Genomic DNA, 22,205 nt, shown 5'->3' on the forward strand with positions numbered 1-22,205 from the left:
AGGCCACTATCTCCTTGATATCTAAGCTAGACAAAGACACTGCAAGAAAAGAAAATTGCAGGTCAATATCTCAGATACCCATTGATACAAAAATCCTCAATAAAATATTAGCAAACAAATTCAACAATATATCATAAAGATTATACTACGTGATGAAGTGAGATTTATTCCTGGCATGTAAGGCTAGCTTAACATGTGCAAATCAAAAATCACAGGCATTTCTATACACCAACAACACACAAGCAGAGAAGCAAATCATAAATGAACTCCCATTCATAACTGCTACAAAGAGAATAAAATACCTAGAAATACAGCTAACAAGGGAAATGGAGGACCTCTTCAAGGAGAACTACAAACCACTGCTCAAGGAAATCAGACAGAACACAAACAAATGGAAAAACATTCCATGCTCATGGATAGGAAAAATCAATATCATGAAAATGACCATACTGCCCAAAGTAATCTACAGATTCAATACTATTCCCATTAAACTACCATTGACAGTCTTCATAGAATCAGAAAAAAAAAACTATGTTAAAATTCATATGGAAGCAAAAAAAGCCCATATAGCCAAGACAATTCTAAGCAAAAAGAACAAAGCTGGAAGTATCATGCTATCCAACTTCAAACTATTCTACAAGGCTACAGTAACCAAAAATAGTGTGGTACTAGTAAGAAAACAGACACATAAACCAATAGAAAGTAATAGATAACTTAGAAATAAGGCCACACATCTACAACCATCTGGTCTTTGACAAATCTGACAAAAACAGGCAATGGGGAAAGGACTCCCTTTTAGTAAATGGTGCCGGGAAAACTGGCCAGCTGCCATACACCATATACAGAAAATTGAAACTAGACTCCTTCCTTACACTTTATACAAAAATTAATTCAAAATGGATTAAAGATTTAAATGTAAAACCCAAAACTATAAAAACCCTAGAAAAAAATCTAGGCAATATCATTCAGGACATAGGCATGGGCAAAGATATCATGACAAAAATGTCAAAAGCAATTGCAACAAAAGCAAAAATTGACAGATGGGATCTAATTAAACTAAAGAGCTTCTGCACAGCAAAAGTAACTATTACCAGAGTGAACAGATAATCTACAGAATGAGAGAAAATTTTTGCAATCTATCTATCTGACAAAGGTCTAATATCCAGAGTCTAGGAGGAACTTAAACAAATTTACAAAAAAAAAAAAAACAGCCCCATTAAAAAGTGGCCAAAACACATGAACAGACATTTCTCAAAAGAAGACACATGCAACCAACAAACATATGAAAAAAAGCTCATCATCACGGATCATTAGAGAAATGCAAAACAAAACCAAAATGAGATACAATCTCATGCCAGTAGAATGGCGATTATTAAAAAGTCAAGAAACAACAGATGTTGGCGAGGCTGCAGAGAAAAAGGAACACTTTTACATTGTTGGTGGGAGTGTAAATTAGTTCAACCATTGTGGAAGACAGTGTGGCAATTCCTCACAGATCTAGAACCAGAAATACCATTTGACCCAACAATTATATTACTGAGTATATATCTGAAGGAATATAAATCATTCTATCATAAAGATACATGCACGTGTATATTCATTGCAGCACTATTCACAATAGCAAAGAAACAAAATCAACCTAAATGTCCATCAATGATGGAATGAATAAAGAAAATGTGGTGCAGAACATCATACACCAGGGCCTGTCAGGGGTTGGGGGGCAAGGGTAGGGAGAGCATTAGGACAAATACCTAATGAATGTGGGACTTAAAAACTAGATGACAGGTTGATAGGCACAGCAAACCACCATGTCACCTGTATATCTATGTAGCAAACCTGCACATTCTACACATGTATCCCAGAACTTAAAGTAAAATAAAAAATACATATAAACACATTAAGCCAAAAAAAAAAGAAGAAAGGAAGGAAGGATGGAAGGAAGGAAGGAAGGAAGGAAGAAAGAAAGAAAGAAAAAGAAAATGTGGTACATACACACCATGGAATACTATGCAGCCATAAAAAGGAATTAGATAATATCCTTTGAAGGGATATGGTGGAGTTGGAAGACATTATCCCAGCAATCTAATGCAGGAACTGAAAAACACCACATGTTCTCACTTATAAGTGGGAGCAGAATAATGAAAACACATGAACACAGCAAAGGGAACAACACATACTGGGGCCAGTGAGGGAGGTAATGCAGCCGGGGGGAGAACATCAGAAAAAACAGCTAAGGCATGCTGAGCATAATACCTAGGTGATAGGTTGACAGATTCAGCAAACCACCATGGCACAAGTTTACCTATGTAATAAATCTACATTCTTACAAATGTATCCTGGACCTTAAAATAAAATAAAATATGCAAATCAATTAATATATCACCTTAACAGAATGAAAGATAAAAACTCCATGATTATCTCAATTGATGCAAAAAAAGCATTTGCTAAAGTTCAACATCCTTTCTTGATAAAACTTCTTAACAGTTTAGGTACAGAAAGTTCCTCAACCTAACAAAGACTACTTATGAAAAACTCACTGCTAACATCATAATCAATGGTGAACAACTGAAAGCCTTTTCCCTAAAATCTGAAAGCTTTTTCCCTAAAACCAAGAAAGCGCACTTTTACCACTTCTGTTCAACACATTACTAGAGGCACTAGTAAGAGAAATCAGGTGAGAAAAAGGAATAAAAGGCCTCCAAATCAGAAAGAAAGAAAACAAAGTTATCTCTATTTGCAGATGACATGATCTCATATGCAAAAAAAAAAAAAAAAAAATCCTAAATATTCCATGAAAAAACTATTAGAACTAACAAATGAATTTGGTAAAGTTGCAGCATACAAAACCAACATACAAAAACCAGCAGCATTTCCATACAGAAACAATGATGAAGCCAAAAAAAGTAAATTAGAAAAACATCCCATTAGTGATAGCATCAAAAAATAAAATAAAATATTAGAAAATAATTTAAATAAGGAGATAAAGTCTTTGTATGCTAACAATTATAAAACATGATTAACAAAATTGAAAAAGATAAAAATAAATAGAAAAATACCCCACGCTCATGGATCAGAAGAAATAATATTGTTAAAATGTTCATACTACTCAAATAGATTCACTACAAACTCTTTCAAAATTCTTCAAAAAAACTGAAAAAACAATGCTAAAATTCATATGGAACCACAAAAAAAAATCCCAAATAGCCAAAGTACTACTAAGCTAGATAAAGTTAGAGGCTTTATATTTCCTCATTTAAAATTATGTTATAAAGCTATATTAATCAAAACAGTACGGTACTGACACAAAAACAGAAACATACACCAATGGAACATAATAGAGTATAAATCCAAAAATACATGTTCAACTAATTTTTGACAAGGGCATCAAGATGACACAATGGGAAATAATAGTCTCAATAAATGGTTCTGGGAAAATTGGATGTCCACATAGAAGGAATGAAATTGGACCTTTATCTTACACCATACACAAAAATAAACTCAAAATGGATAAAAGACCTAAATGTAAGACTTGAAACAATAATACTATTAGAAGAGAACATCAGGAAAAGGCTCCCTGACATTGATCTTGGCAATAATTTTTTTGAAATCAATATAAATAAATAAATACATATATATGTGTGTATATAGATGTATATATAATGGATTAATATATAATGAAATATTATGCAGCCTTTAAAAAGGATATCCTGTCATTTGCCACAAAATGGATGGATTTTAAGGACATAATGTTCAGTGAAATAAGCTAGGCACAGAAAGAAAAATACTGCATTATCTTGCTTATAACCATTACTGGAGATAGTTAAAAAAAAAAGAAAGAAAGAAAAGAAAAGAAGAGAAAAATACTGCATTATCTCACTTATATGTGGAATCTTTAAAAATAAAAAAATAGAAGTGCTGAGCATGATAGCTCATGCCTGTAATCCCAACACTTTGGAAGGCCAAAGTGGGTAGACTGCTTGAGCCCAGGAGTTTGAAACCAACCTGGGTAACATAGCAAAATCCTGTCTCTACAAAAAATAAAAAAATTAGCCAAGCATGGTGTCACATGCCTACAGTTCCAGCTATTCAGGAGACTGAGGTGACAGAATTGCCTGAGCCTGGGAGGTTGAGGTTGCAGTGAACTGTGATTACACCACTGCACTCCAGCCTGGGCAACAGAGTGGGATTCTGTCTCAAAAAATGTATATATATACACGTGTGTGTATATGTATATATACACATATATATACACACATGCATATATGTGTATGTATATATGTATATGTATATATGTTTGTATATATACACATATATATACACACATGTATATATGTTTGTATATATACATATGCACACGTGTGTATATATGAGTGTGTATATACATATACACATGTATATATGTATGTGTGTGTATATATGTATATATATATACACACACACACACATACACACACACAAGATAGAGAATCAATAGTGGTTACTTACAAGAGATTAGGGGAGAGGAAATGGGGAGAGGTCAGTCACAGGATACAAAGTAGCAGATATGTATGATGAATACATCTAAAAATTTAAGGTACCATGAGGACGAGAGTTAAAAAAAATTGAATTGCATTAGAAATATGTGTTAAATAAGTAAATTTTAACCACTCTTGTCACAAAAATAAGTACATTAGATGACAGATGTGCTAATTTGTTGTAATATAATAACAATTTTACTAGCTATATGTTCCTATAATATAATGTTGCAAGCCTCAAATATACAAAATAAATTTATTTTTAAAAAAAGAATGATAAGAGAAAGAAGAGAATGAGGAGAAGGTGGTAGAGGAGGAGAAGAAGAAAGAAGGAACACCAATTTAAGTTGAAAGTATAGAGCCAGAGAGGAAATGCTTGAAGAGACGTAAGAAATTCTGATTCCCATTTTGCAGATGAGGAAATAGAGAAACAGATGCAAAACAAGCGCTGCTGTAGGTGATTGAGTGTAAGAGGGAAGCATTTGTTTAGTGATCTTAAGGTTTTCAAACATTATTAATTCAATAAAAACTCTTTCTGCTCTTTCTCTAGATCCTCTTTGTCCTCATACCTGCTAAATGGATGTATTACTTAGGGCTCTACCTTCAACCCTCTCCTCATTCCATCCTCTCTCCTTGAATGATCAACCTTACATTATTTCCTTTAAAAATTCACTACTTAGGTTGGGCATAGTCGCTCACTATAATCCCAGTGACTAGGGAGGCTAAGGCAGGAGGAGGATCAGTTGAGGCCAAGAGTTCAAGACCAGCCTGGGTAACATAGCAAGCCCTATCTCTAAAAATAAGTAAATTAAAAATATAAAATTTTGTAAAAAGAAAGAAGTTCACTATTTAGGCTACAGCATAATCACTAGGCAATTGAATTCCAAATCTCAACTTCCACTTCTGGAAGCCATTATTCTCTTTACACATTTCCTAACCAAGATGATCCAGGAAGAAATTCTACAGACAGAGTAGTTCCACTCCTAGACCTGGTAGAGTCCTCTTCACATGCAGCTGTTTAACTATTGGTCATCATTTTTATAATAAGTATTATTTGCCTAGGCAATAACAATTTTATCATGCTATAGACTTCCTTCACAGAACTCCCTGAATTTCACAGTAAATTTCACATAAGTCATTGTTTATTGACAGATTTATTAAGTACTAGAATTCTCATTTTGCATATAGAGAAACAGAATCAAAAAAATTAAATAATGTCTTCATTTGAAAGCAAAATATTTTATGTGTAATATCTAATACATAATAAGCATACATACTAATTACCTTTTAAATGAATGAAAATTGTCTATTGCTTCTAACTCTGAATAATGTCCAGAAGAAAATTTCAATGAGCCTTCCCACCTTTACTGACACAAATTTTAATTCCGATGATCTCTAGGAAAGTATGCCAATCTTAAGCCCCAGAGAATATGCATTCTTTTAAACAATGGTTCTTAAAGATGTTCCACAAACCCCTGGGTTCCTAGGATACTTTCAGGTAGTCAGCAAAGTCAAAATCATTTTCATAATAAAACAAAGATGTTACATGACGTTGTTACTATGCTGTATTTGCACTGATGATACAAAAACAATGGTGGATAAATCTAAATTTAGCACCAATCATGGTAGTAGTCCCAAATCATACAAATAGTTTCGCTTCAGAAAAACCATGATGAAACTACAATATTATTAACGTTATCAAATCTCAACCCTTAAGAAAACATCAATATTCTGTGTAAAGAGGTGGGAAATATGCAAAAAGCACTTTCTGGTATATATGGAAATACTGGTGTGAATGCTTGAGTTACAAACCAAACTAGTCACTTTTGTCATGGCACACAATTTTTCCTAGAAGAGACAACTGAAAAATTATGGTTCTTCAGATATTTTTTTCAAATAATCAAAAAAGTGAACCTGATACTTCAAAAACAGCTATTGACAGTTTGTATTGCCATAATAAAACTCAACTTTTTATTTGCAACTTAGAATTTTAGAAAGCTTGTTATCTACTTTTATGTCTTTATATTCCCAATACTTAGATTTTCTAATGATATCACTGGTGATATCACCAAGTGTGGTTTTATCATATTGTATAATATATATCAACATTTGGAAAATCAGTATAATTTAAAGGACCAATTTTTTTAAGAGAGTAATGTATGATGGTATAAAATAATGCATGTAAAAGGTTTAAAGTGCAAAAGAGACCAATGGATTTTAATGTAATAGAGAATGAAAAATTCAGTAAGTTTTTATATTCCACACTGAAACTAACCTGTAAGAAAATACCTCTTCTACAGTTGATGTAGTATCACAAAACAGTATCTGCAGTTTTCTGAAAAGGCTATTAAAATATTTCCCTCTTTCCAACTATGCATCTTTGTAAGGACAGCTTTTCTTCATATACTTCAACCAAAACAATATATCACAACAGATTGCATGGAGAAGCAGATTATAAGAAAACAGCTCTTCACATGCAGTTGCACTAACTATTTTTGCAGATAGAGAAATAGATTCAAAAAAGTTAAACTTGCAGATAGACAAACAGATTCAAGAAGGTTAAAAAACTTGTTCATTTGAAAGCAGAATATTTTATCTATGGGATCTAATACATAATAAGCACACATACTAATTATCTTTTAAATACAAAACAGCTGTTTTGCATGAAGTCAGACATTAGACATGTGCAAAAATGTAAAATAACGCCACTCTTTTCACTACCTTATTTTATTTTGGAAAGTATAGTTTATTTTTTGTAAAAATGTTACTTTTGTTAACATATAATGGGTTTATTATTGTCATCTTAATATGAATTAATAAATATTTTTTTGCCAGGAGCGGTGGCTCATGCCTGTAATCCCAGCACTTTGGGAGGCCAAGGCGGGCATATCATGAGGTCAAGAGATCAAGACTATCCTGGCCAACATGGTGAAACCCTGTCTCTACTAAAAAATACAAAAATTAGCTGGGCATGGTAGCACATATCTGTAGTCCCAGTTACTCAGGAGGCTGAGGCAGGAGAATTGCTTGAACCAGGGAGGCAGAGGTTGCAGTGAGCCAAGATCGCACCCCTGCACTCCAGCCTAGCGATAGAGTGAGACTCCGTCTCAATAAATAAATAAATAAATAAATATTTTTAAATACTGCTTGTTTTCTTTACTAATATGTCGTTTTCTAATTATCCATCTATCCATTCATCTATCACACATGTATCAATAGATATAATCCAAATAAACAAAAATTACTGAGGAACTCTTTGGGTTTTTAAGATTGTAAAGGGGTTCTAAGACCAAGAAGTTTGAGAACTGATACTCTAAATCAGTGTCACTCTTAGATTCCACAGGACAGTGAAAGAAAAGCAATCCATTGAATAAATATGTAACAAATACCACTGACACTATTCAATAATGTAATTATTCCATGAACATTTCTTGCGTATATGGTAAGTTCAAGGTCCTGCGTTAGGTGCAAAGAATACTAAGAAGCATAGGTAAGAGTTTTCAGCCCCAGCTACTCTGAGTCTGGTGGTAATTGCTGTAATATAATAACAGTACGAACAAAGGGATGAGATCTGTGATAAAGAAAATGTTGGGAGCGAGGTGGGAAACCCAGGAGACTGAACCATAGGAAATGGGCTTTTATGTATTTATTTATTTTGGAGTGGAGAGTGGAAGTAGAATAAGGCTCTAACATTGGTGGCGGTCATTAAGTAGCATTTATGTGCAAGATACAACAGGAGATACAAAGATGTCTACAGTCTTCTAGGAAACGAGAAGTAACAGAAGGCATAAAACAATTACCAGAAAGAGGGAGAGATCAGAAGAGCAGAGTGGTATGAAGACAAAGGGAAAAGAGCCCAAGAAAGAAGACGTAATCAGACGCTAGAGAGACATCAAGAGGAGCACTAAGTATCAGAAAAGAAATTTGTAAATAGAATTAATAATTATTAATTCAATGAAAACTCTTTCTGCCTCTTTCAATTGAAAATAAAAATACTCATTGTCTCTCTGTTACTCACCCATACTCATCAGGCAATCTATTCTTTCAAACTGTAAGTACTAAGCCACTCACTGTGTACCAAGCCAATGGCCAATGAAGGACATGACATGGACACTATCTAGCAAGGTTTTTGATCCACACACACTTAACTATATCACACCATGGTAAGTGCTGAAAAGCCAACCAGAAAAAGAGCTGTGTGTCCTTAGAAGCCAGAGCAATTAATTCTGCCAGCTGAGGGAGTGAAAAGCAGGGAATCAGATACAGTTCCACAGAGAAAGTAACATCTGTATTTGGTCATGAAGAATCCAATGGATTTTGATGGAAAAGATATACATTTGTGTGTGCGAATGAATGTGTTGGAAAGCGAGTGGTTATATTAGTCAAGGTATTTGCAGGAAAGAGATGGCATACCAATTGCATCCTGGCAGGAAGAAGCCAGGCAAACCATATCCTAACGGTACTCTCCTCTCGCCCTCTAAATCTCCTGCCCATGTCTCTCACAGGCCAAACTCAAATGAGAGGCAAAGCCCAGAAAAGTCAGTCCATGACAGTCAGTCTCCAGAGGCACAGGTAGAGAGGGGTGGACAGTGAGGAAAAACCAAATGAAAGTATTTCAGACAGACAACAAAGACCTGGATCTGCAAAAGTTCATGTGGGGGAATGGATAATAGAGAGGGAAAGCAATGAGAATAGGTGGGTGAAGCATGAGGCTAGAAGGCAGAAACGTCTTTATAAATAGCATGCTTAGACGTTCGGATACTATCCTGAGGCAATGGGGAACCACCAAAGGGTTTTAAGCAGGGGCATGGTATAATCATATCTGAGCTTGTATCTCTATAGATGCTACCTCCCCTAACCCCCAGTTGTTTGACTTCTCTCTCTAAAAAGAGGCCTGATACAGAAGTCAGACAGATTCAGCTTTGTATCCTGGCTTACTTGCTATGTAACCCATCACTCAGGACTCAGTCAGAAGACATTAAACACACCAGCAATGTGAACAGAGAAAACTTAACATACAGAATTGTTAAGTGAGTAACTGAAAGGATAAAGAGAACTCCAAGGTACCAGGGAGGTAACAACTACACAGAGGTAGCTCCCACCACTAGGGTGGAGGAAACAAAAGCAGGAGATTGAAGTTATTAAAACTTACAAGCTTAGGGACTGAAATGCACACCTCTGATAATGGAGCGCTACTTGGCTGGGCTGGTACCTCTGAAGAAAGGGTAGCCTGAAGCTGGTTCTTCAAGTGTTAAAAGAACTGCACACTGGATTCAGCTGCTACCACAGCAAAACTTGCTACTGCTGTGGTGAAGGAGCATATTGTTGGCAAGACACTCACAAGGAGAAGGAAAGTCCATAGAAAGCAGAAAGGAAGGAGCAGGCTGCTTCTTCCCCTCAGCCTTTAAGTTTTCCTCTAATGCCCCTTATCAGCACAGGCTTTCAGGGAGCCAGCCGGGCAAGCAAAAGTGTGATCTGAGAGTCCCAGCCCCAGCATCACGAAGCGGGAGTTTAGATCTGAGAGACAAGAACTTAACAACTGGCACAGTAATCCTGGAAAAAAAAAAAAAAACAACACCTCACCTTTGTACCTTTGTGGTCTCAGTTTTCCTTGTCTGTGAAATGGGAGTTTTAAAAAATTACCAAATTTATACTATTGGGAGCATTCAATGAAACAAACTATGCAAATCTTGTTATAGTACCCAGAATAAAGTAGCTATTTAATAAAAGTTAATTCTCTTTACTATTCTTCAAATTGTGGTGTCAACTAATATATGAAAACAAAGATGTGTGAGAGTCAACAATCAGTATATGTCTCTTATGAGGCAGCCAGATGTTCTCATCTTTTATAAATGACTATATATCACATGGTGTGTTGGTCTTATTAGGTTTTAGCTCATCCTTTTCACAAAGTTTGGCAATGAGTCCCCCTCTCTCACCCATTTCTCCTTCTTTCTCCCCCATCCCTCTCTCTCTCTCTCTCTCTCTCTTTTACACACACACATAACACACAGATGTGCATGCACACATGTTCCTCTTAATCTCAGAGAACATTTTCCCCATAAAGGCAAAAGATATAAATGTGATCAAAAGACAGCTGCTATTCAGCCAGAACTGGATGAACTCAAGTATCAAAAACAGGAAGTGGAACACTCTCGATGTTTTTAAAAAGTACATATCAAATAAAATTTTAAAGTATTTTGATGTTATGCTGTTTTTCAAAGCCAATATTCCTAAATGCTGAAATTCAGAAATGACAGTCAGTGTGGCATTGATGGAAAACAAAAATCACAAATCTTTTCTAGGATTAAGAGAAGCACAGTGCAGCATTCAAAATAGGGGAAAAACAAGACAACATCATAGTTCGGTTCTCAGTTCTGGAATTCACATTTTAGGAGGGATGTTAACAAACTAGAGCTCTGCCAGTGACTCAAAGCTAGAAGCAAAAGGTGGGAAAGGCTTGTCTTTTCACAAATGGTCAAAAGAACTCATCATATTTAATTTGGAAAAGAGACAATGGTGGTGAGTTTATAGGGCTGACACTAAGATGTCCCAGAACTAGGAAAGCAAATTAAGAAATATCACATTGTACTGGATCAGATTATCATCTAGAAATGCAACTCCAGAAATCTTTCCATGAAAGTGTGACCACAGAGGATTGGGAATCCCAAATACAATCAAGGGGATGTTGGCGGTGTGGGGAGGAGGGGTCAGGAGGAATTAACAGAGTCAGGAAAGAGGGAATGGAATGGAATTATAACCAGGCTGAAAATGGAAAAACTATGTAGAATTCTGCTTTAAAAAAAGACAGGGTTATCAGAAGGGAGATATTTAGCATAATGCCTAGAAAAAGATGAGTGACGTGGAAAGAATAAATTAGGACATTTCCAAAAAGGAAGGGGGAAATCATCTAACTTGATCTGTTTGCTTTGCATTCACTCTCGACAAATAACCTTCTCATAATTCAGTTTCCCATGTAGATTTTCCCATAGACAGAGACTATAACTACAGCTCAATCATTCCATTTTGCTTGCTAGTCATAACTTCACTCTGCTCAGAGCTTTTGTTCTCCTTCAAAATTCCAGAAAACAGCTATTTCCCCCATTTTATGGACAAAGAAATTGAAGTTTGGCTAATAAGTGGCAGAACTGTGATTCACCCTCAGATATAATTGACTTTGTACTCCATCACAATCAGAAGAAGCTAAAGTCACAGAAAACACAGAGAGACATGTAAGAAAGTGGCAAGAGTCTAGTAGTGAATGCTGCAAAGAAGTCAAGAAGGATGGTAACTGGCAAAAATATCCTTATATTTAGTGGTCTGGGAGACTTTCCAGTAAAAAAGTGTCATGAGCCAGACTGTACTAGATTAGTAAGAAAATAATAAAGAAACAGAGGCATCAAGCATAGAACACTCTCAAGAAATCTGGCTATAAGAAAAGACAGTATCTTAAAGATACCTGTTTCACTTCAGCTCTAATATAATAGGATAGTTCTACATCCATTAAACACTGGAGAATATGTCCATTTGGCAGAGAACTATGACACAAATAAGTGAAGTTCCTCAACCACAATCATATTCCAGTGAAAGATTCTCCATAAAATGTACCAGAGTTTGAGATGAGCATCATTTACTCGTTTCTTCTGTGAGAGGCCATTTTAGATTCAAACAAATGGATTTCTTATGGTCTATTTGTCTTGTTACTATCAGAATACATTTTTCATTATGAAAGTCAGTGGGAAAAATGCAATTCCATTTCAGTGTTTTAAAAGTCACTTTTCTGGAACATGTCTATTTAGTTAACTGACAATTTAATAACAAGCTCTCAGAAAGATGACATGTTTATATGTGCAATGATAAAATGAATTTTTTTCTGTGTTTTAGTAATTAAACTTTTTTCCTTTAAGTGGACAGTGTTTATTTCTCTTGGTGCTCATAATGTTTTAACATGAACTTACCTTGTTCCGAGAAATTTTATATTTAAGATCTGAGGTTTCAATTATGGGATCCCTCTCCATAAATTTAAATACAAGAGAATCCCGAGTCTAGAATTAAAATCTGTTTAACATCTTAAAAATACTAGAAGCCTTTATTATAGCCAGAAAAAATTTATACTTCAGTAGAAACTATAGCAAGGATGGGAGAATTGTGCTTTTATAAAATCCATTTTATAGTTTTAAATGCTCTGTGATAAGCTATATGATAGGCAGTTTTCAAAAATCAATGTTTTACTATGATTACGAGTTCCAACTCTTTTCCTTACTATTCATAGTTATGTATCTGTTTATATATGAAAATGAGACACAAGAAACTCTGGCTAGTGATATGAAGCACAAATGGGCAGCCACACTGTGTTATCTGTTACTAAACTGTAGTTGGCACATGGATAGAGTATGCTTTGAATCAACTGTTTTGGTCCTTCTTACAACAGAATTCTGCTAACAATCCTCTGTTTTCTTCCTTCTTTCTTCCTCTTACTCCCACCCCAACCCCTATCTGGAGTTTTGAGATAAAGTAAACCATTCCATCTAAAAAAAAATTTTTTTTTTGGTTGACAGAAAACTCAAACGTTTAACTGTGAATTCCTTATGGGATTGCTTGTCATTTTTATACATTTCTGGCTCTGATTCTTTTTCAAAGACACAGCCCTTTAGAAAAGTAGTTTGTTGATCTTTCAAGAGTCGTGAATCAAGCAATAAAAATTGATTTATGCTCTGTAATAGCATCATAATGTTGTATCACTGGAACACAATATAAATTAACCATATTATCAAGACCCTTTGCCCATTCCTACTTGCCTTGATTCACACAATTTTTTTTTTTTTTTTTTTTTGGAGATAGAGTCTCACTCTGTCACCCAGGGTGGAGTGCAGTGGTGTGATCTCGCCTCACTGCAACCTCTACCTCCCGGGGTCAAGTGATTCTCCTGCCTCAGCCTCCTGAGTAGCTGGGACTACAGGCACATGCCACTACACCCAGCTAATTTTTGTATTTTTAGAGGAGGGTTCACCATGTTAGCCAAGATGGTCTTGATATCTTGACCTCGTGATCTGCCCACCTCGGCCTCCCAAAGTGCTGGGATTACAGGCATGAGCCACCGCGCCTGGCCGATTTACAATATTAATTAGTTCTTGTTTCAACATGCTTATGAATAAGACACTCGATAAGGTAAAAACACTTGTTCCTAATGTGTACCTAGGGCTATGGAAAGGAAAGGAGAGAGGGGGTTGGGGGATGGAGGGAGAGAAGGAAGCGAAAAAGGAGGAAGAAAGGAAAGAGAATTAATAGTCAAATGCCAGGATGTCTCAATGCAGCAACTTTGAGACCCACTCTAAGGCCAGGCTAGGACATGTCTGTCTGCTCAACTGTTTTTAGTATAACAGTTCAAATATTAATTCAAAACTAATGAAAAACCTCTTACCCTACAAAAACATGTGTAGGACTTCTGGTATTGGCTCTATGAATTAGCATGATTTTATAAATAAAGTACACATTATCTGACATCAAAATTCTTGGATTTGAATTCCAGTCCTACTATTTATCAGGTATATGGCCTTGGGAAACTTATTTTTCTCCGTTTCAGTTTCCTTATCTAAGAAGTGAAATACTAATGGTATCTGTCTCATAGAATTGCTCAAAGAATGAAATAAGATAAGACACGTAAAGAGTCCAAAGACCTAGCATACTGTAAGCTCTCAATTATGGTTAGTTATTTCACTTTTCTTAACATCATTATGCTCCTTGAAGCCCTCAAATATAGTCACCTAATACACTAAAAGTCACATTTTTTTTCATGTTATAATCCTATAACTTTTTTCTTCCTAGGTTCATCCATACTCTTCTACTTCCAAATTTTGTTCTGTTTCAACTTACTTTTATTTTTGCCACCATAAGTAATCAAGAACTTGGGCTATGACTCTTAGCGAAGAACAAGCTTCCCATCCAGTAAAATGTACTAATATTTACTGAATACCTGAGAACAGATTATAAGAGAGAAACCTTATTTTTAAAAGAGAAAAATAAAATTTTGCAAGCTTCCAGAAACAAATTCTACCTATTAACTAGATTCAATATCCATAGTTAAATATTTCTGTATCAATAAAATTATTTAATATTTTGATAAGCCAAATTTCTTTTCTAAAATCAAAACATTAGTTCTGTGGTTCTCTGACTTTTTGATTTAAAAAAAAAAGCCATTTAAAACTTAAATTCCATTGCAATTGTATTCATCTAATACCAAAGACAAAGCTGGATGAGAAAAAAAATGAGAAATCGAAAAATTAGGTGTGTAATACTGGTGAAAAAGAAATAACACTTATGTGACTTGACATAGCACTGTAAGGATGAGGGACCAGGCCAGAGCATGTCTGCCTGCTCAATTGTTTTCTCAGTACAATTTCATTCATTAATTCTAAAGTAATAAAAGAATTTTCACCCACCGTAAGTGGGGGAATGGGGGCAGAATGGGAAAAAAGGGAGTAGGGGTAGAATAGAATTAAGGAGAGGTGGTCCAGGCCCATTTTGATAGTTCTAGAATAGATCAACAAGAAACTAAAGTAATTATTCTTTGTAAGCAAAATCTCTCCTAGAATTCCTAAAGCTAACTCTAAGAAAAGTGGTCATTACTGAGCCCAAGGGCAGTGTGCACATATTCCTTCCCTATTCTTTCAACAGTATGCAAAAGTCGTTAATACTTTGACCTAGATTCCATGTTGGCTAGGTTGGCCCACAATTCAGAGCAGGTTTAAATAAGCTTCCCCAGAGGCTTAGGGGACACAGACACAGTCCTAGGTTTAGGCTTACCCATACTCATCTTGATTGGCAGGTTCTCTCTGCTTGCCGCTTCCACTAGATGTCTCCGAACCTCCATCACTGCCTCTTTGTGCTTGGTGTTCAGTAAAGCTTCCCACAGGGCTTTGGCTGTGGTGTCACTGCAGGAAACCCACAAAAAGAGCTTTAGAATAAATTTCTACTGGATACTGGAAAGCGTTGAAAGCAAAATACTTTTTTAAATGTATTTTCTGAGCATTAATGTAGTCTTTCCTACTGAGAGGCTATGCATTAGGATTAAATAATGTCTAATTCACATAATCAGCACAAAATATTGAGAAATTAAGGAAACAATAAAATCAAGCCAAAAAAGGGAAGAAAAGCTATACTGTGTCATGAAAAGTGTGGGAAAACTATGTGCTAAATTTTTTTTAAGATTTTGCACTTAAGTATTTCAGAGTGCAACTCAACATCACTAGAGTAACATAAATATTATGTAAGCCAAAATTAAATGCCTGTCTCAAAATGATTTACCAGTGATTATAAGCAATATATCAATTTGAGATTAAATACTTGTCTGAGAAACACAGCAATCAGCAATGAGCATTTCATTCAAAAATTACTCAATAGACTTCCTAATTAGTAGGCTTCCTACTTAATGAAAATCAGGAATTATGCTAAATAACCATGGCCTGAAGTATCCCACTTTGGTCCTTAGGTTGGAAGGGTGGTACTTAGCAAAACCTTTACAATTAACTGTTAATAACAGCACGAAGCACTGCATTATATGCAAGGTCTCATCTGGGCTCACTTCCCCAATAGCCCTCTGTCTCACCCAACATGCCATGTCCAAGTTATAAATGAAGGCAGTGTTCTTTCCGGAAGATCTCTGCCATGTAGCCAAGTATACACATTTGTAGTAACGTTTTAAAAACCGAATACAAAGAAACAAGGATGACTTCTGTCCCTTTCTGAAGACTTTTTCCTCTACTTAAAGCCTCACTCACCCTCCTACTGTCCTCTTAGTAATAGTTCAAAAATAAATACATATTCAATTTAGTTTTAAAGTTATACCTATTAATATTTTAATTTAGTTTTAAAGTTATACCTAATAAGATATCTTCCAGGTTTGAATTTGATCTGGAATAACAGAATGATATATTTTCACACTGAGTTTAATGCCTGACACATCATACTCTTTCACTGAATAGTAGTTTTTATTATATCATCTATTCTTCCATAATGAACTAATATTACTGCTCAACATGCTCCACTTGTTTTAATCTGATCAAATCTGTCACCATTATAATTCTGCATCTAATATTCTTCAGTTTAATTTAAGTAAGCAGGTAAACATGCCAAACCCTATATTTGGTTGTGATATAGATTTTTTTAAAAAGTTTTGAATGGCATAGTTTGGAAGACAAGGCAGATACAAAAGCAAAGAAATTACTGAAAAAGTTTGATAATAAAATCCATGGTCAATTCTTGCAGAGGTTTTTATGCAAGTATAATCCCAGCAGGGAGGATAGAGACTGAAGAAATGATTTCTACTGGAAATGATGAGCAAGTAAAAAGTTACATAAGCTCTAAAAGCAGCCTGGGAAGAAGTTAAAACTCAACCTGGGAAGGAAAATGGTGAAAAAAAAAAAAAAAAAAAAAAATTCAAGAAAAATATAAAACATTGGTCACAAAACAAGAGAAACAAGAGAAAGAAGGACATTTCAGAATGCACAAAATCCAAAGAACATGACCCTGAGGAGCACTATTCTGTTGCTTGCCAAGGTGCATGGGGAGGGGCAGTGGAAGGAGGGCATAAAACAAGGTGCAGCCACACTCTGGGGATTCTGCATTCCTTGCCAAGTCATGTCGACTTTGATATGTAGGTGACAGGAAGCCAAGGAGCATGTGATTTATTTCACTTTGAGAAGGAAAGCACAGATCAGTAGTTATGAATACGTCTTTATCATAATTCAAAAGTAGGTCTGTTTGCTATGGGGCTTTCAGAAAGTTACTCAATTTCTCTAAAGCTCTGGAGGCAGTCAAAGAACCATCAGAGAATTCTGAGCATGGGAGTTACAATCCATTTCCCAAACTTATGCTCCATAATTGTTCTCTAATTTTAGTCTCAAAAACACCTCTCCACAAACCACAGGGATTTCTCACAGAGTCTCAATGCAACCCAGAACTTTCAGAGTAGATTTTCACTACCCTTCTCTTTTCCATGAGAATATGTATCTGGCTAATATGTCTCTAAGATAGCAGTAGGTTGGGTAACATTGTGGTTGCCCCATCAGATTGGTGTAGTGGTTTATAAACTCTGGAGTCAGATAAATCTGGATTCAAACTCGAACCATGCTCCTCCTCACCCACTCCAAATACACAGCCTCCTAGATCATGCTCCTCTCCTGTTCCAAGCACAGGGATCTCTTTCTCTCCTTTGCCAGGAACACTCTTCCTACAAATCTCTCTCTCTCCCTCCAGGTATGTGCTAAAATGTCACCTTATCAGAGAGGTCTCCCCTTACTGCCCTGCATAAAAGAGTGACAATGCCTATTGTGGTACCTTAATGCTAGCACTCTTTTGTCTCCGTCCTGGGGTTTACTGTTCTGCATAATCCTAATTACCAGCTGACTTATTATGTTTCCATGTTTATTTGTTTGTTGTCTGTCTCTCTCATAAAAGGTGGGGTCCTTCTATGAAGGCAGGGACATTGTTTTACTCATTGCTAATTCTTCACTACCTAGAATAGTGTAGACCTGTGGTAGGTACATTCAGTAAATATTGAATAAATGACACTTGTTAACTGTGTAACTGTATACATAATTAATGCTCTCTTTTTCCTATCTGTGGAGTTAGAAGTAATAATAGTGAATTCACAAGGTTGTTGTAGGATTAAATAACATAATTCATTTAAAGCACTTTCCCGAGTCACAATAAATGTAAGTTGTGTGGTAGTTTTTGTAGTTGTTACTAGTATTACTATTGTTATAAATGGTATTGTCTTATATTCATAGTCTTTAATTCAATCTGTTCAAGAGTTAGTGATATATTGGATGAATTCATTTACTTAATTACACCAAGTATGTTTATTCATACAGATGTACTAAAGTCATTTGAAGTTTGTACACTCTTGTCTATTAAAACATTTTAGAAGAAATACATAGTTTCCATGATCTCTAACAGTGATGCATACTCAGGTCATGTTTTCTTGAAAATTGTTTTTCTGATATAAACAAATTCTGAATGTCTAGATACATGTGAGAGTTCCTAACGTCTACTTCTGGTCCTGAACAGTTTTAACACATCATACTAACTTCACATTATACATGGTCATTTTAAGTTTATCAAGGGTACATTTACAAGTTAATTAAGGTTCTCTGAATAATTGGCACTGAAGAAGGTCCAAGTCATACTTACTGGTATCTCTTGTCTCCTGTACCCACTTCTTCACCAAGTCACTCTATTACTGCAATGTGGTAATTCACACATGTACACCTATATCAGCATCTGAGTTGAGTATGGGAGTTAAGTCACTGCCTTTCTCTAATATGCTCATAAAAGTTGATCGAGTAGACAATATTTCACACAACTGAAGTTTCACATGAAATCAACTTCCTGATATTAAATTTTATGTCAAGAAAAGTTCATTGAAATCCACTCTATAACTGCAGTAGCAGATTGTATGTAATTCTTTATCATTTCCAACTGTGTAAAACTTTCTCTTTTCCTACTGGGGAAGTAAGCAATACAGAGAGGACGATATGCAATCGCCAGTGTGGTCGATTAGTAGTAGACAGGACTGCAGAGTAGCAGGGGCACAGGTTCTGGACCAAACAACACAAGGTGCTGGTTTTGCCACTTACTAGCTCTAACTCCCTAGGAGGACTTCTCTCTGTACATGTTTTCTCCTCTGTTATATGGGGACGGTAATAATGTATATTCAATAAGTTGTTATAAGACTCGAATGGGCTAATACGTCTAAAGCACCCAGAACGAAGCCTGGTGCATAACTGCTACAGTGGTAGGAGCAGCAGCAGTAGTAGTAGTAATAAGAGAAAAATCAAAGGGCAGAATTTTCTTGTAAGATATAGAAGAAAGTCTTTTGTAGAACTGCAGTAGTCTTCCCCCGCCGCTTGTGTACATATATGTACAATCGCTGTCAGCAGCTTTATTTTCTAATATGAAAAGGTCAACAATAGATAATGTAGAATTCATACACACTGAAAACTCCAACTCAAGCCATCTCCCTATATATGACAAGTTGATGTAAAGAATTTTCATTTTTCAGGAATAAAATTAAGAACCTTACTATAGCTTACTTCGAAACTGACAGCTATAGGAAGTTAGTGTTTTTCTTACAAAGATTTTTGGAGCTGTTTGCTTTTGCTGCTGCGGCCACAGCCATGAGTATGCTCAGGCTTCAGAAGAGGCTCGCCTCTAGTGTCCTCCGCTGTGGCAAGAAGAAGGTCTGGTTGGACACGAATGAGACCAATGAAATCGCCAATGCTAACTCGCGTCAGCAGATCCAGAAGCTGATCAATAATGGGCTGATCATCCACAAGCCTGTGACGGTCCATTCCCGGGCTCGCTGCCGGAAAAACACCTTGGCCCGCCGGAAGGGCAGGCACATGGGCATAGATAAGCGCAAGGGTACAGCCAATGCCCGAATGCCAGAGAAGGTCGCGCGGATGAGGAGAACGAGGATTCTGCGCCGGATGCTCAGAAGATACCGTGAATCTAAGAAAATTGATCGCCACATGTATCACAGCCTGTACTTGAAGGTGAAAGGGAATGTGTTCAAAAACAAGCGGATTCTCATGGAACACATCCACAAGCTGAAGGCAGACAAGGCCCACAAGAAGCTGCTGGCTGACCAGGCTAAGGCCCACAGGTCTAAGACCAAGGAAGCACGCAAGCGCCATGAAGAGAGCCTCCAGGCCAAAAAGGAGGAGTTCATCAAGACCTTTGTCCAAGGAGGAGGAGACCAAGAAATAAAAGCTCTCCCTTTGTCTGTTCATACTGGCCTCCGTGATTACATAGATCAGCCATTAAAATAAAACGAGCCTTAAGAAAAAAAAAAAGATTTTTTTAAAGCAATGACTTTCATTTCAGCTTATCTCTTCAATTTAGTTACTGTGAAATACTGTAGGACCTTTTAAAATTACAATTATTACTTTTACAAGGAGTTCAAATTCTATATTCTATTTCCAGACTGACTTATTAAATGGTTGTACAACTCTTGAGTCAGAAGCAAACATTAGAGGTAATATTAATCATCTTTATATCTTCAGCAGGACTCTACCTAACCCAGTAGAAACAGATTAAAAAATCCATTTTTAGTTTTTCAAAGCACCTAAAGAAAATTTTATAATATGCCTGAGAAAAACACTACAGCTTTAAACAAATCAAAACTGCGATTAGACTTATTTATACCTAATCTAAACCCTTTGTGTTTTATTATAAACCTCCTTCATCTTGCTTAATCTTTTATCTTAAGTTCAGGAACAGCTGGTCAACATCTTTTTAATAACCAGGACCACCCAAAAAGAGTTGTTTTTCTTTTTCTAATGGCCAAATTAAGAAAAATTTTTGAAAGGTAAATAAAATACAATGTAAATATAGTTTCAAAACCATGACTCCATTCTACTTCAAAAGCATTTCAGAATGTACAAAACTTCTTATACCTCATTTGATCCTTGCCTCCTGAGCTAAACTATTATCCGAGGCTCCTTAAATCCAATCCAAAGAGCCTCAGAGAAGGCAATTGACTGACTTAAGTACACTCAACTTGTAAATGGCAAAATCACGACTCATTCTAAGGCAAATGGCTTCTTCATCAAGAGAATCAATTATGCAGAATGTCAATTTTTTTTCACTTTTCATGTTGGTTTTCTTTTTGAATCCTTAATAGCCTTTAAGTTCACATGTAGGTCCCACAAAGGACAGGATGGAATGGAGTGAAAAGTAAAAAGTAGATCCACATGAGTTCCTGAAGCAGGTAAAGCTCTAAGAATTCTGCACACTTTTGTTTTAAGCAATATCATATTATTCCCCTTGTGGGTCACCAAAGCCATTGACAGTCACTTGGCTACACAATACTAACTTTCCATTTTTATTCAGCCTTTTTCTTTAAATGCTTCCCTCCAAGAAGACTTTGATAAATGTTTAATCATTCTACATATATATCATTCATGTAACTGAAAAGGCAAAAAAACTAGTCTAAACTGACTTACAGGTATTATTTCCAGTCTAGCTCTAACTCTATGTATAACACGTCCTTGCAAAAGAAAGAAGGGGAAATAAAGTAGCCTCTACCTTTTTGTTTGTTTGTTTTTGAGACAAAGTCTGGCTCTGTCAGCCAGGCTCAAGTAAAGAGGCATGATCTCAGCTCACTGCAGCCTCCACCTTCTGGGTACCAGTGATTCTCCTGCCTCAGCCTCCCAGGTAGCTGGGATTACAGGCACGCACCACCTTGCCAGGCTAATTTTTGTATTTTTGTATTTTTAGTAGAGATGGGGTTTCACTATATTGGCCAGGCTGGTCTCAAACTCCTGACCTCAGATAATCTACCTACCTTGGCCTCCCAAAATGCTATTCTTACAGGCATGAGCTACCACACCCAGCTGTCTCTACTTATTTTAACACTGATAAAATTGAGACAAAATGAAACTACTTGCCAAACATCTCATTATATTACAAAAATTAAAAAAGAGGGTTGGAGCTCAGGTCCCCCACTGGAAGTGCCAATGGGCTGCTTCTGTAACTTGGTTAATTCAGTTAGTCTTTTTGGTGCTGTATATCCCCTTACAGGTATTACTTAATGCTATCATTTTCATTTATTGAATACTGAACTATGTCATAGACAGTATGACTATATTGTCTTAGTTAATAACAACAACCTTTCAGGATAATTATCAC

General features: G+C 36.0%; 1 protein-coding gene and 1 pseudogene across 1 annotated transcript in view; one reads left to right on the top strand and one right to left on the bottom strand.

Moving 5' to 3' along the window:
• SCFD2 (sec1 family domain containing 2) overlaps positions 1-22,205 on the bottom strand; it is a 435,166-nt gene that overhangs the window by 360,758 nt on the left and 52,203 nt on the right. The window contains exon 3 of the mRNA XM_012441117.3: positions 15,318-15,445. Coding sequence (XP_012296540.2) covers positions 15,318-15,445 — 128 coding nt within the window. The remainder of the gene's footprint in view (positions 1-15,317; positions 15,446-22,205) is intronic.
• LOC105709264 (large ribosomal subunit protein eL19-like) lies at positions 19,691-20,282 on the top strand (annotated as a pseudogene).

Source organism: Aotus nancymaae, unplaced genomic scaffold, assembly GCF_030222135.1.
Source record: "Aotus nancymaae isolate 86718 unplaced genomic scaffold, 86718_ANA_hifiasm-v0.15.2.pri h1tg000006l, whole genome shotgun sequence".
In the NCBI taxonomy this organism is placed as follows: Eukaryota; Metazoa; Chordata; class Mammalia; order Primates; family Aotidae; genus Aotus; species Aotus nancymaae.